At 35.8% G+C, this 16,908-nt stretch overlaps 1 protein-coding gene across 4 annotated transcripts in view; it reads right to left on the bottom strand.

Annotated features, from left to right (window-relative positions):
* TRAPPC9 (trafficking protein particle complex subunit 9) overlaps positions 1-16,908 on the bottom strand; it is a 1,025,445-nt gene that overhangs the window by 837,968 nt on the left and 170,569 nt on the right. For all 4 annotated transcript variants that reach the window (XM_072602984.1, XM_072602987.1, XM_072602985.1 and 1 more), the window contains one exon: positions 10,669-10,795. In XM_072602984.1, coding sequence (XP_072459085.1) covers positions 10,669-10,795 — 127 coding nt within the window. The remainder of the gene's footprint in view (positions 1-10,668; positions 10,796-16,908) is intronic.

Below are 16,908 nucleotides of genomic sequence, written 5' to 3'. Positions count from 1 at the left end.
TTCTCACATCTCCATGTGTCACATTCTATATGAAGACTTACCTTTCTCCCCTGTTCTGATCCCCCCCAACCTTGCTGTCAGCTGTTAGTGCCTCCCTACTCTAGAAATTACTTTGTACTTATTTTGCATATTTTTATTCTCTTATCTATGTACCTATGGCTTCCTTGAAAGACTAAACTCCTTGAGATCAAGGAGTATTCATTATTTTGTATTTGTATTCCCAGTTGTTGTTTAAGTCATTTTTCAGCTGTGTCTGACTCTTTGTGACCACATTTTGGATTTTCTTGGAAAAAATACTAGAGCGGTTTGCCTTTTCCTTCTCCAGCTCATTTTACACATGAGAAAACTGAGGCAAACAGGGCTAAGTGACTTGCTCAGGGTCACACAGCTAGTGTCTCAGCCTGGCTCAGGTATTCCTAACTCCAGGACCAGCGCTCAATCCATTGCACCACCACCTGTACCCAACAAAATCACCTAATAACAAAAGTATACAATAGATGCTAACAAATGCTTATTAATTACAGATGGATTAATTTTTTAAAAGGCAAGCAATTATACCAGAGGTGTGTAAATATAATAGTACAGAATCACCACTCATCAGAGCATGTGCATACTCAGTTGCTTTTTGAGCAGTAATTACAGACACTCAAAAATGTGGTGAATGGTTAAAGGGCAAATTGAACCTTTACTGGCCCAAATGAGAATCCAGCCCATAACTTCAGCTGAATATACATGGTATATAAATAAGTACCATGAACAGCTTCTAAGATTCTTATGCCTCTATATGTAAGAAAGCATACGGTTCACTGTTATCACTTAGAAATACAAACAGAGATTTCAAAATCAGTTGTTCTCAATCAAAATTATTTCTTCATTTGATTATACTTTCAAACTACAAACTAAAGACTTTGAAGAGAGAATTTAAAGAGAACATGATTAATGCCATTGAACAGAATGTTAAAAAAACAATTATCAATCCTTGGACATAAGGGAGAGAATTAGAACCAAGCACAAGGACTCAGATTTCAGCTCTAAATACAATCAGAGATTTCTAACAAAGAAACAAATGGTTCCCTTGTGAGCAATGAATCTCTGTCACTAAACATGTTCAAGCAGAGAAAACTATTGTGTAAGAGGGATTCATGTTTCATGAAGAATTTGGGGTGACCTTGGAAGATTATTCCAAGTAAAAGGTCTTGTGATTCTACAAAATGATAGAGTCATCTGGAAGACTGATATGTAATAACTGGACATACTGGCTTTAAACAGCTTCCTCCCCTATGATACTCTCTGGATACTCTGAGGGACAAACTCCCTCAGAGCAGAAATCAAGTTTAATTTAATACTTGTATCCCTTATCTCCATAAGGGCTAAGCACAGTGCACTTTACATAGGAGATACCTAAGAAATATTAAATTAATTAGATGAATTATTAATTAGATGAAATAAATTAATGATTCTGACTCTGACCTACCATAATCATAGAATTCTGGTATACAAGAAGCATTTAAAGGGACATCACATTAGACTCTAAAGCACGATCAGGAAGGAAAGCAACATAGTAAGTGAACATGATCACCTACTTCTATTTGATCACTTTCATAAAATGTCATATCATATTTATTATCTGAAGTATAATAAATGAAGAATAAATCTTTGTTGGAATTGCCAGTAAAAGACCTAAGATGTTGGAAATGAAAATCTATACTAATGTAGAACAAATAAGACCACATTTGGTATATAATTATGCTAGTGGTAACACACAGTTTGAAGAATAATGTTTTCAAAGATAACAGTTATTTTTAGAAGTTCAATATGGAAAGTGGTGGCATTTTTAAAGAGCTTGAAAATAGAATCCAGTAACGCTCCTCTAAATGTTATATTTAATTGGAATCGAGTAAAGCAAGATTAGAACACTAATTAGTGAAGAGTCATGTAAATCTCAAAGTAAATTTCTTGAAAGGAATGACTCAAACAAAATACTTTTGCTTATTTGATTCTTAATTTGTTGATCCAAATCTTTCATACATAGAAATTAATCAATGTAGTTAATTCTCTAACCAAAGTGCATCATCTGTAAGTCACAATGCATACTCCATGCCATCTCACTTCTCTTCCTTTGTTGACACTTTCATCTCCAGCCTAATGAAATCCTAGCCATATTTCAAATCACAATTCAAATGCTACTTCCTCTAGGAAGTACTTGACCTATGTTCCTGAAATCAGAACTGTTCTTCCCATCCACAGACCATTCTAAGCTAACTTGTTTTATACCTATATAATTCATTTAAAATATTTTACTTTGTATCATAATTAGCTGTGCATATATTGTATCCCCCTACTAGGATGCAGCTAGGGGCAACTAGGTGGCACAGTAGAAAGAGCATTGGGTCCGGAGTCAGGAAGACCTGAGTTCAAATTCAACCTCTGACACTCATTAGCTGTGTGACTGTGAGCAAGTCACTTAACCCTGCTTACCTCAGTTTCTTCATCTGCAAAATGAACTGGAAAAAGAAGTGGCAAACCTCTCCAATACCTCTGCCAAGAAGACTTCTAATGGGGTCACTAAGAGTCTAACACTAAATTGTAAGCTTCTGTAGAACAGGTGTTTTTTTTTTCTAATCTTATTCAGTCCCTAGCATAGTGTTCTGTGATTAATAAGTATTTACTGAATTAAACTGATACCAGGCAAAATAAATAAACCATATGGAATATTAACTGCATAAAAATACCATTTAGTCACAGTCAGCTTTCTATCATGTTTATATGCACATAAATCTATATATTTCATAATCTATTAATGTATAAATTCCATGACTAGAAGAATTATGTGATTTGTTATCATTATACAGTCAGCACAAAGCAAAGTACCTGATCTATACTACAACTTAATGACTATTTGCTGAATTTATTGAAAAAGGGAAAAGAGAACAACTGGAATCATTTCATACATTTTACCAGTATACACCATCAGACACCTATCAAAGGTTCTAAATTCCCAAGAGAAGGATATGTCACATCAGACACTAGGAAATAGTCCATAATTATATAGTACTTTACAGGACTCTGTGGTTGTTCAGTCATGTCCAACTCTTCATGACTTCATGACCACAGCAGCCCAGTGCTGTTCATGGGATTTTCCTGGCAAACACACTAGAGTGGTTGGCCATTTCCTTCTCCAGTGGATTAAGGCAAATAGAGGTTGGAAAGTATCTAAGGCAGTATTCAATCTCAGGTCTTCCTGACTCTAGGCCCAGCACTCTATCCACTACATCACCTAGCTGCCTATACAGGACTTAATTCCTTAAAATCCTACACTTGACTTTAAGCATCTCAATCTATTGTCCTCTCTCTTTGCTCCTTTCCACAAAGCCTTGATCATACTTTAGGTCAGAATCATTTCTAGTCTAGACTTCAACAGTCTTCAAATTGGCTTCCCTGTTTCCAGTTTTTCCTTTCTCCACAAAGCTACCAAAATAATCTTTCCCAAGTTCAAAATTGATAAAGATGACAAAATAGTCTTTCTAAAACTTAGATCTGACAATGTCACGCCCTGCTTGAAAATCTTCAGTTAGTCTCCACTGTCTCTAGGATAAAATAAAAATCCCTCAGCCTGACATTTAAAGCCCTCCATAGTTTGTTTCCAGCCTACCTTTCAGGTCCTATTTCACTTTATTCCCCATCAAACAATCTACTTACCAGTCAAACTAGCCTACAAACTACTCCCCAATTTTTATATTCCAGCTCCCTTCTCTGTGTCACTGCATAAGCTATCTCCCACATCCCCTAGAGGGGTTAGTGTTCTTTCCTTCAAATTATCTTGCATTTATCAGTGTATTTTTATCTGATCACAGATTTATGCTCCCTAAAAAAAGAAACTGGGTAATTGGGTTTTCCCCCCTGGAGTTAGCAAGGTACCTAGGACATACATAGCACTTAATAAATTTTGGGGGGATCTATTTAATAACTGTTTATTTGATCTATTGAATTAGACTGGATAATCCTGCACAACATATAACTCAAGTATGATTATCTTCATTTTATAAATGAGATTAATGGAAAAATCTGGATTCAAACATGGTTCTCCTGATTCGTGTACTACAACACAGGCCTCACTTATGGAATAGGAATTTGAAGGATAAGGAGTAAGAACCTAATGTCGCCCTCAGATTTGAAGTCATTGCTAAAATCCTCTGATGATATTAACATTTAGTAAATGGGGGAAAGGCAGAGAATATCACAGTAGGCAATTCAGTTTTCACCAAGATTGCTATGAAATGGATCACACATTAATAATTGCAACACAGAGAGAGAAAAGAAGAAATTTGTCTCAATGAGCTGAGAACTGGCTATCGGCCGAAGAAAGAAAAAATAAGCATAAATATCTTATCCTGTACCTAGAAAATGAGACAAAGTTCTATTCTTATAACAGCAATATGTCTTGTATCATGATAAGTAAATGATGAGGATCCCACAAATCCAGATTCACAGTATATGTGTGAGGCTAGGCATTCTACAAAAGGATTCATCCTCTTATACGTGGATTCACCACAGGAGTCTTATCAAAGGCAAACTCCTCCTGGTGAGTTTAAAATAAGATGTGATAATAACAACAATAATAAAAACATTGGCAGCTATCACTTGTATAGCTTTTTTAGGTTCACGAAGCACTTTACATATTCTTTCATTTGAACCTCATAAAAATTCTGGGAGATAAATGCTATTATCCCCATTTTACAGATGAGGAAACCAAGGCATGGAATATTAAGTGACTTGTCCAGGATTGCACAAGTATAAGTGTTCGGCAGAGTGCCTAGCATATAGTAAGTATTTAATAAATATTTAGTGATTGAATGAGGTAGGGATTGGAACTCAGGTTGCCTGACTCCAAGTCCAGCACTCTACCACCTAGATGCCTAAATATATGAGCTTTCATCTTTCTTTGTAGAATGGAAAAAATAAAATAAAATACTGTAAATTTTGCCACATGCAAATTGGATAAAAGAACTATTTCAGACAGAGAAGAGAAGACTAAGGGGAACATAATAATAGTTGCTTTCAAGTATCTTTGAAGTAGTATTAGGTAGAAGGATCAGTTCATCCCCGGGGGACAGAATTTGCAACGACAAGTTTTAAAGGGATAGCTGTTAGTTCAATGCAAGAAAAAATTTATAATATTTAGAGCTGTCCAAAAGTGAAATTCGATAGTACAAGAGAAAATTTCTCCTCCACTGGAACTCTTTGAGGTGAAGGTGGATAGCTATTTCTCCTGGATATTGTAGAAAGGATTCCTATTCCAGTTTGGGTTTAGAAACCGCTATAGGAGCTTCCAGCTATAGATTCTGTGACTCTGAGAGAAGCAAATGATAAGCATTAAAGAACTGGGAGAGGGGTATTTGTGGGAAGGGGAGGATTAGGTGTAAAAGGAACAGGAAGGAGGGCAGGGCAGGTTAGGAAGAACTTTTGCCAAATAAAGGATTTTATATTTGATCCTGGAGGTGGAAGAAAGCCACTAGAGTTTACTGAGTAGGATGATGGCATGATCAGCATTATTAAGATCACTTTGACAGCTAAATGAAAGCTAGACTGAAGTGAGGGGGAGACTTACTGCAGGAAATCCAACCAGCAGTCTACTGCAACAGTCCAAATGTGAGGTAATAAGAGCCAGCACCTGAGTGGTGGCAGTGTAAGAAGAGAGAAGGGACGTATGTGAGAGATGTGACAAAAATAAAAGACAGGCCTTGGCAACAGATTGGACATGGAGGTGAGAGAGAAGGAGGGGTAAAGGAAGATGGTTGGGTTGCAAGCCGGGGTGACTAAGAAGAGAGTGGTACTGTCAACAGTAATGGGGCAAAAGATGCCAGGGGATATTGGGAGGAGATGAGGAATAATGAGCTCAGCATAGGACAGGCTGAGTTTAAGAAAAGTGAAGGGTGAAGTTAAGAGTGTTGCAAGATTTCTCAAATACAGCTCAGCTTACTCTCTTCCTGCTCTTCAATCCAAGGCTTCCTAGTCAAATCACTGTTCATTTGGGACGATTGTACAAGATATATGTACTGAGAAGACATAACATGGGATGCGCAAACTGCAAAACAGCCTGGACAATAAGTACTCTTTAAGTACATTTCTTTCTTTGTGAATAATTAAGCCAAACTTTTTTTGAATGATTATGGGTATTTAGAGTGTCTACAATTTCTATGGCTTATTGAAATCATTACAATGTCATTGGCAAAGAGGAACATCTACAAAGGAAATCCCCTTCTATTTGGTGTGTGATCTCTGTGTCTTCCATGACCATGTCAAATACCTTTGATGAGTATGTAGCTCCATCTTATGAAGCAGTAGAGAATAGGGAAGGGATGGGGGTGGATCTGTGATTTTTATCAGTAGAAGTAATTTCTTGTAAGAGATTTCTTCTAACATTCAGGTCAGCATCTTTTCTGTCATTTGTAGTTTTAGTTAGGTGAATTGCCTAACATCAGAAAGCTGGTATATATCAGAGACCAGAATGCAACCCAGGTCATTAAGGCCAACTCCCTATCCATTGCACCAGACTGCCTCTCCTTTAGTCAGACTAATCAAAAAGTTAAAGAAAGCAATCTCTATTGTCCAGGAATTTTATGGCTGTAACATAAACATGGAAGAAATATTATGAAGAAAAGCTTATAAAGTAGTACTTTTGTTTTACTACATTAAATGTTTTTTTTCTGTTAACAAGTAGTATTATGAGGTTTTATATTCTATAACTAGTTCATGGTCTACTATAGAATATCATTGGCAGAAGCCTGTTTGTCCCCTTCTTTATTAAGTATATCTTCCATATTACTCCCATAACAATTTTATAGATAATGAGAAAGTAGACAAATGGGTCAGTAATTTTAATATTTTCTCAGATACCTTTTTTTTTTTTAACAATAGAGCTTGTGTTTCACTGGAATAACCTTACAAAACCCAGGATCACATCCATCATATATGAGGAATAGGACTTCTGTGAAAAGTGTAGGACTTTACCAGAAAGAAAAACATAAAACATCTTAATGTCTAGAGCTATCTAAAAACAGAATGAGTTGCCTCAACAAGCAGTGAGTTCTCCAGCACAGAAGGTCTTCACAAAGTGACTAAATAGCAACTTGTTGGTTATCCTGGAGATAGACTTCACGCTTTGAGTGAAAGTTTAACTTCTGGTGTTCTTTCCAATTTTGCAATTAGTCACACCAAGGAAAATTGCAAGTGTAATAAAAGATGGCACAGTGAAAATCAAAACGGAATTCACGGTAGATGTTTCTGTTTGCAGATGACGCTGTGATGTTTACACTATACCCTGGAACATGACAGAGTCTCTTCATCAGTAATAGTTTAAAAGGAAAAACAGCCTAACTAAAGAGTACTTATTATCACTTAAGAGGCCTGATTTACAGTTTAGATGATCTACCCAACACAATGCAGGCCTTTGTCTCTGTCTTTTAATATATCTAGGGCATCATAACATTTAAACTATCCATATCCCAGTTATGAATCTTACTCAGTAACTGTCATATCCCTTTCTAGTTAAACATATATCCTCAATAATATTTTGTCATTAATCACTTGCCATTCATCATTGGTAATATGCTGCAAACTGCTTAAATTCACCATGTCCCCTTTGAGTTCTTTAGCAATTTCATTCTTCTGGGATCCTAACATTCTTTGATTTGCAGCCATCGAATATCACCAGGAAAATACCATAAATACTCGGGTGAAAAGGAAGGGGTTTTTGGCCAACAAGTACCTAAGGAAAGAGGGGATGAAGTTTTTTGTTTTTTATTGTAAAGATACTTATGTATTAATAATCAAAATCTATATGTATTACTAATCTGTCTAAATAGTAAATGGTGACAATAAAATTTGTCCACTTTGATATATTCTTGCACTACTTTGGAATCTGCAAAGATCCTGACCTAAAGAAACAGAAATAAACAAAAAACCAAGACCCAAAGGTGCTGCTTACAAACAGCAAAACATCTTCCATTTAACCAAATACACCTTCGGCAGTTGACTCACTGTAAGCTTTGGGAACAGTTGGCAAAATACACTGAAAGTATCACTAACAGCTGGTTTTTTTTATCTGAATTACAATCCAACATAGCTCCTAAACAATGGACAATATCTGAGGTCGAAAGCACTTCCACATGTTCTTCCAAATGATGCTTTGGGTCCTGCTTGCCACCATTCTTTCTTGTCAGCTATTTTGCAATCTTATCTTCTTCTCCTACTGTCTTATTTTAAGTCTTAGCAAATTCCAACATCTCCTACACTACAGATTCACTGAGTTCATAATGTTCACTGTAGTCCTAAAATGTCAAATTTGGCATCCAATTCTTCTTATGCAACTTTAACAACATCTTATGTTCTATCTCATTCCTCTTACAGTTGATAGTAATGGAGTAACGTCTGTTCAGTTCATGAATTGATGCCTGGAGAGACAGTTTGTTTAAGTAATCCAGATTTGCAGTTGTTTCTTGGGCCTCATGTCCCAAAACCAACGTACTAGCACTGATCACTCTGAAGGTATTAATAATATGTTTCCTTTAATACTCTGAAAGCACCATGTATTTAATTAGGTGGAATTAAGCCCTCTCTCCTCTACCTGATTCTGAGCCCAGGATATCTCCAATGTCTACCCAAGGTAAATAAATTAATGGATTTTCTCCAAAGGCTATTCACTCAACTGTATGTCATAATTAGGCAATGTTTATTTTCCATATACATAATTTTACCACAGTATATGGTTGACCAAATCTCACATTTCTATGGATTTTGCTGAGGTGGTTTTGTTGTCTCCTGGGGCTGAATGTAACTAATACAATTTCATCTGCAAATACAGCATTTAGAAAACTGTGCCACAAATAAGAGACTTTTATGCTATGCAAGCTGTCACCCATGACATGTGAACACCGTAGATGAGTATATCTCTCTCTATTTTATACTTTGGTTGATGTCAGTACTCAGCAGAATAATAAACAAAATTATCTTCATAGCTGCATCTGTCATAGAGTCTTATAAAATGGAACTACATATGTGGGGGATGGGAGGTATCTCATTTGAGGAGGGCCTTTGAGGTAGCATTTTGTTCTATTTAGTTATATACCTTTTCTAAATTAAAAATAAAAGAGCTTCAGTATCTTCTATATTCTGTACCATTCAATCATTTGTGTGACTTTAAAGATAAGGTGAAAGCCAGTCTGTTCTCTAGTCATAATTTCATCTCAATGTCTGTACAGTTCATTCTTACAAACAATTTATAGGGATGACCAAGCAGACTACTACATGTTGGTAATTATGTATTTATGTATTTTCAGTCACTTAATTGTCCATTCCATTTTTTAAATCATTCTCAAATTTTTTATATCTTGAAAAATCAAGCTCAGAATGTCTTTAAAAATGTGTCATTGCCACTATTAATTCTTTCGGCATGTACTTGGTCAGATCTGACTCATCTTCCTGACTTCATCTTAAGCTCCAGTGACACTTGTTCATACTAGGAGTATGTAAGGTATACGTAAAGGTATACTAAAGCAGTGAGCTGCCCAGTGGGCTGAGTTCTACAGGACCACCAATGAAAAAGAGACAAGTATCTATATAAATGCCAGTAGACCTGTTCCAATTAAGGTGTAATTATAGAAAATGTTGCAATATGATCTACTGCCTCATGACAGCAAAGAGGTAAAAGTTTCCCTTTTTGTTTTTTTTTTTTTGGTTGTTTATGACCATGTTTTTGACCAATGGCTTTTAAGAGCTGTGCTAGTCAAGCACCCAGACAGAATGGCTTCATAAGTGAGCATGCACACACACACACGTACACGTATACACGCACACACACATGCACGCACACACACACCCTTGATAGAGGCAATCTGTGATTGTCATTCCAAGGAGTTGCTAGGCCAACAAAATCACACTCTTTCATGAAGTACTATATACCTTGATATTCAGTGACTTCGATATGAGGAAGGCACATGGAATGATAAAAACTACATTATAAATGTAGTTTTCTACATGTAGAAATGTAGATTCTCTGTTGAGAATCAATAAACAAAAGGCCAAAGCTTACCAGGTGTTTTGCACCCATGTTCCATTAATACTTCCCTAAAGAAGAGAGCCAGAAGGTAATGAATGGGGGAATACTATGGAACATGATAGAAAATAAAACACTTGAAATGGACAAGAAAGGTCTGGCAATAGACATAAATGTCATTTCAGAATAAGTTCTCTATATATAGTCAAATCACAAAATGGTAAATGGAATGGTCAAAATAAACACCAAATCAGAGTAAATACCCAATCAAGACAAAGAATATGGTACTACTACACATAAGATCATTGCAACTGCAACCCAATCTGTTTAAATAATCTGTTGATTCCAAACTAGGAAGAAAATAACACTAATTTAGAATGAAAGTATATTTGCATAACATTACGGAGGCAGATGACAGATGATTTATTAAACAGCAGTGCATTTCAAAACAGTGGAAAGCAGGTGGGGAGCAAACAAGTTTGGAGAGTTTGGTATGGGATCCAACTAACTGGATCAGCTTTTACAGTAACAAGGTCTACATTCAAACTTCAAACAAATGGAAAATCTCTAAGGATGAATAACAAGGTGTCCAATCAGGATGGCATTTCTCTTACCTTACAATGGGAAGTTTCGTAAATGGGACAGGAGGCAAGTTTAGTCCATCTGGGAGAGAGAGAAGCTCCATTGTTCCTGGGCATTTTGAAGTATAGCTTTCTAAGCTCTGCGTCACATCCTTTTTTTCTAAAGGGGGAAACAAAAGGAAGTAAAGATCTGTCATGCAAAAATGATACTGACAGATTTTCTAGGGCATAAAACTTAGGGAACCTGAGAACGTTAGAACCAGATGACACAATCAGGATTATGTAGCCTAACTTCCACTTTTACATATTGAGACCAGAGGTACAAAGTTGTACAACTAGGAGACAGAACAGACAAATCTAGGACCCTTGAGTTTGTGATAGCCCCAGGGCTAGAATCCAGGTCTCCTGACCTCTGGTTGGTCCTCTTTACCATTACATTCCATCTACCTAGTTTGATCTCTACTCTATTCCAAACAAGTTGCTAAGGAGAAATGGAAAAAGAATGCATTTTACAACATAAACATTAAGGCAATGATTGTAGAGAATTCAGAAGTGTAGTTTAATTGGTAAACCATGAACCAACTCCTATATCTAACTATTACTGGTGGTGGTGATGGTTTTTTGATGAGACCAGAAAAGCAACCACATTTAATTTTGAGTACAGTAATATTAACATGTATATGGAACAAAAATATAAACATAATAATAAAAATTTTCTGTAATGTATACATAATAAATCTGCCAAAGAGTTCCAACTGCTATCATATAAATTATCTCGTTTGCTTAATGTTAGGTACATTAAATTTAATTATACAGGATATATTCCAAGAATTTTATAGTAATCTAAATGAAAGGAATTAACCTATCTGTTATATCCACTGCATCTAACTTTCAAAAGACTCACAGTGAAGTAGAAAGAGGATTAAAATAGAATTTCAAAGGCCTGACTTCTAGCCCTGACACTGCCACACACTAGAGGGCAGGGATTGTCTCCCTACTGTATCTATAACTCCTAGTACATTGCCTACAACTTAGTAGGTATTTAATAAATACTTATTGACTGATTTATTGGAAAAGACCTTTCACTTCTCTGGTTATTTTTTATTGGACCCCATCATTCAATGGCTCATTTAACTTCTAGTCAGGCTGGATAATATATATCTTATAGAAGAGTGGACAGTTTTTACTCATTTGAAAGTGCTTGCAGTTTTTAAATTTTAGGATTGTTTTAATTCATTTGTCAAAACCAGAATTTACCAAAAATGTATGACCTGTTCAAGTGGACACTAATGAAGTTCAGCCTGTCTCTCTCATTCTATAAGATATACTTATGTAAAACATTCAAACATTTTTAAAGGGTTTGGTTTTTGTTCAACTTTTTTTTTTCCTTTGGAGCAAAATACAAGATTATTGGGTTTGGTTTTTTTATTTTTTTTAAAAGCAAAATAAAATGATGATTCTGTAGAACAGCATAGGAAATAGCAACAAAGGTGCTGAAGAAATCCAATTTCCAATTTTTTTAGTATCAGTTTTGCAAATTGGAGGCAAAATTCCATCTGGTGCCTTTCCTCCTCCTCCTTCTCCTTTTTCTTTCAGCAAGATGTTTTAAGGCTCCCTGGATTCACCAGTGCCACAGTTTTGGTTTTTTTTCCAAGTTACATGGTGCTTTTAGTTTTAAATGTCACACAAAAATCTCAAAATATAACTTTAAAAGTGTTAAGAGGGTAAATTTCCATGGGATAAAAATAGCCATTTCTAAGACAAGGGACTTAATAGTGGAATTTCTTATATATCTTAAAATCATAAAATGTTTGTGCTAGGAAGAAATCTCTGAATATTAAAACACATACAATATTAAAGTTGTAGGGGACCTTAAAAAAAAGAAGATAGTCTATTAGAGCTAGAGAAGCCCTTATAGATGATCTAGTCCGACCAAAAATCAAACAAATAAAAAGACAAGTCCAATTGGATTATGTAACTTGTTAAAGGTAATACAACTAGGTTATTAGTGATGACTAGAATTCTAATTCCAATTCAAATGTTCTTTTTTTTCTCTCCCGTTCTTTGAAAAATATGGAATCTAAAAGGCATGTTTTAGACTACTTTTAGATCCTGAAAAAAAGCTTGAACACTGTTCACTATAGTTTCATACCAACTCACTATAATAGTTTATCCAAAAGTACTTATATGTACAACCATTATATATGGTTGATAAACAGATTGTCACCACAGCAGAGATTTTAAGAAGTCTGAGAGTTTGGGGGCCTACTGATCCTAAATCACAGCAGAAGTCTCAAAGAGGAAGCTTACTGGCTGCTGAGCAAACTGATGTGAAAAGCCCTTAGATATCAACACAGAAACATTAATTTGGCCCCTTACTGATTTCAATTGACACTTATTGTATGAACTTGTTACTGGCACACAAGACAAAGGTTAAATATGCTAATGATTCCTTGACTAGACCCAAACCAAGTTGAGGTTTATAAATAATTCTTTTCACAATTCTTGATGTTTCTTATTTCCCATGATTTGGAGATAGTAATGATAATTTTTGAGGCAATTTCTATAACATTTAAAGCTGGAAGGGAGGTTAGAGATCATATATGAAGCACACATTGTACAAATATAAGTTCACTTGAACCCCATCAAGTAGAAGGCACTTGTCTAGGATTAAAGAATTTTCACAAAGGGGAATATTTCTGATAATTTTTACATATAATTTCACAGGTACAAATTTATAAAGACTCACTCGAATCACCACACTTGACAACAATCAATCAATAAACATTTCTTAAATGTTTATTAAGAGTTAGGTACTCTGCTGTACAAAACCAATCCTAATTATAACAAATGTAACACAAAAATGAGGAAATATGCATACATTATTTAATCTGTGTAAATAAATGTAACCGTTCTACTCAGAATGAAGTTGCAATTACAAACTAAAGAATCTGTATGCCATAAACAAAGCTATTTTTATTGGATCTGAAAATAAAAGATTGGCTGACAGTATGGATAACTGAAAATGAATCCAAATAAAAAATAATATACCTGAGAAGTACTGAAATGGAGGAGAGAAGTCAAAGGTTTCTACTGAATTTATCTAGAAATGTTAATTTAGTCTATTTTTCAAAATAACAGGATAGATGCTGTTCAAATTTTCTTCAAAAAGACACTACATTAAGCTGGTACCTAAACCTAATCACCTCAAGAGATTTTATTTTTTTTCTCTAGAAATTTAAGAGTGCATACAAGTTTAAAGAAAGCCCAGGTGCCACCCTTAGCTACAAGATTCATTAGAAAAGTGCAAAATGTGCTCATCAAAACTTTGATAATAAATAATTCACAACTGATCTGCCTTTCCTAGGGTTGACATTGGCATGAAAGTTGGTTCAATGTTATTTTACAGTTTAACTGTTCTTGCTTCTTCTAAGTAATAATCTATGACAGGTATGCCTACAGTAAGTCAGCTAAGATGTTTTGAATAGATAGAAAACAGAAGAAGGAGGAACTAAACACACACAGTATCATCACAGACCCAACAAGACTGTCCTACTGAAGAACTCTAACAAAAAAGGCCAAGGAAGAACACAGAATGTAGAAAAAAAGACATGCTTTACTTGATCCTCCTGAACAAATGATTCTCTATAAAATCAGACTTAAGTAATAATCATAGCAACTCCCTAAAAAGAGCACTTTATACTTGCAAAGCACTTTGAATACATTAATCTCACCTAAACTCCAAAACAGCCGTATGAGAGAGGAAAAGCAAGAAGTATACCCATTCAGGAGATGAGGAAAGTAAGATTCTGGAGACCGAGTCACTTATGGTCATATACCTGGCATGTGACAAAACACAGACTTACAATCAAGCTTTCAGAGAACAAGCCCATAGCTCTTTCAACTAAAACTTTCAAGTCATAGGGATACTATACAATAGAATTTGAACATGGCAAATCATCTAAATATACCTACATACAGAAAGAGTACTAATAGTAGCAGATCAGGGACTTGTGATTCTAAATCCAGTGATTTTTCCAACAACATTCTCTTAAAGCATATGATAAAGTGGATAGAATTTCAAACTTAGAATCAGAAAGGCCTGGGGTGAAATTCTGCATCTATACTTATTAGCTGAGAGTTCTTCATTTCCCACCTGCTGCATGACTTGGGGACTTCTCCATCATACCATCATGCTCCAGGAACCTCATTAGGAAATCTCATCATCCTGCAAGATCAAGTCTGCCTGCCTCATTATTCACCACCTCATTAATATCCTCTGCTCCTCTGGGAAGGCGGGCCATGAACTCTAAAACTTCCATCGAGGAAGGGCACAATCCCCACAATCCACTTTCACGCCGAACATCTCATCATTTCCCAACTGGCCGAACTACTTTGGGACTTCTCACCATGGCTCCAAGTTGGGTACCTTCACTGCTTTCTCCTCAACCTTTTTCAGCATCCTGTTGTATACTACCTTCCCCCATTAGATTGTAAGTTCCTTGAAGGCAGTCATTATCTTCCTTTTTTGTATTTGTATCCCCTACACTTAGCACAACGCCTGGCACATAGTAGGTACTTAATAATTTTTATTGACTGATTACTAGTTGTATAACAATGGAAAAGTCACTTAAATTCTTTGAGTCTCACTTTCCTCATCTGTAAAACAATAATAATGCCTGTAGTACCCATCTCATTGTGCCACTGTAAAGCTCAAATAGGATGAAGGATACAAAATAACCTGAAAACGTTGAAGTATTATATAAATGCCTATTCTTATTATTATTAACATTAACTGGGTGGCTGGGAACTGGGGGAAAAATCTAGACTTGAGGTTCCATTTATGTAGGGAATTTGGTGAGAAATTCCCCCTACCAAAGTAGATCAGCAACTGTTTTACAATTTATAGCCTTAAGAGAGGTGGCTGGGCACTGAGCCCTTAAATGACTTGCATGGTCATACAGTATATGTCAAAAGAAGTGCCTTAATTCACATTTTCTTGACTCTGGGGCCAAAATAATCATTTTCCTAAAATTACAATATCTCTTAATTGGAAGGGATCTCAGAGATTATCTACTCTCATCTATAACTGAACAAGAATCACCTCAACAACACAAATGAGAAGCAATTTTCTAGCCTCTTCTTAAAAGGCTTATAGTGAAGTGAGTGATAAACCAGGTGAGAGAAAATATTCTTTTCAACTCAACAATAAAAAGACAAAAAAGACAACAGTTCGAATGAAAGATATCTGAAAGATTTAAAAACCTGCAAGCTCAACTTAAGTCAACAATGTAAAACAGTAGCCAAAAAAGCTATAAGCTGAGGTCATGTTAAGAGATAAAATGATAAAAGCTAAGAAAATAACAGTACTTGTGTAATCTATCCTAAGAAGAACATACTTGAAATGCTGTACTCAATTCTGGTTACTACATTTTGGAAAGGACAATTAAGAAGCTGGAAGTCATTAAGGTCTCCAGATAAGAAGGAATACCGTCTGAAGGAGGAGGGAAGAGTAATGTTGAATAAGGCTCAGTTTAAGGAATCTGATACTTTTAGTCTGGAGGTGGAGGGGAGAAATTGAGGGAAGGAAGGTTATGGATACCTATCTTCAAAATCTGAAGGGCAGTCATGAAGAAGCAATTTCTTCCTATCTATTAGAATATAATAAATGTCTGGTTAAAATAGAGGCACAAAAGGGTGCAGTAGAGGTCATCTCACCCACAAGCATTTCAGAAAAGATCTAAAAAGATCACTGGACCAAATAATGATCAAGAAATCCAAAGATAAGCTGCAGTAAGTGCCTTCAACAAGCCCAGGACTGCACAAAAAGATAGCCAGAAACTTGCAGGCACTGAGAAAGGGGTACTGCAAGGAAAGATACACATAAGTTAACAATGAGTTAACAAATTTGTGAACAAGTTAACAAATGAGCACAAGTTAATAAGCCAGAAGTCTTTCAGCACTACACCAAAGATGTTCCAAAGGTATCTGAAGTCTACAATACACTATACCTAGAGAAGAAGTTCAAAGTGATGGAGAAAGAAAGCCTCAAAGAAGAGCAGAAACAAGTTTTTAACTACTTTGACCAAGGGTTGAGGACCCAACAGAGCTCTGACTGGATACCCCAGAAAAGCAGGAAGCCCTCAGAAATCTGACTCAAGCTATACTCTTAACTCCAGATGTTCCAAGAAGGGCTTCCACCTTACTGACACACCAGAAAAGGTTAAAGTCAGTGGCAAGAGCCCAGGAAACAAAGCTTAGGATGGAATAAGG

The sequence above is a fragment of the Notamacropus eugenii genome, chromosome 4 (genome assembly GCF_028372415.1).
Source record: "Notamacropus eugenii isolate mMacEug1 chromosome 4, mMacEug1.pri_v2, whole genome shotgun sequence".
Classification (NCBI taxonomy): Eukaryota; Metazoa; Chordata; class Mammalia; order Diprotodontia; family Macropodidae; genus Notamacropus; species Notamacropus eugenii.
The sequence above is the reverse complement of the archived record's forward strand: the minus strand, read 5'-3'. Positions and strand labels throughout refer to the sequence as shown.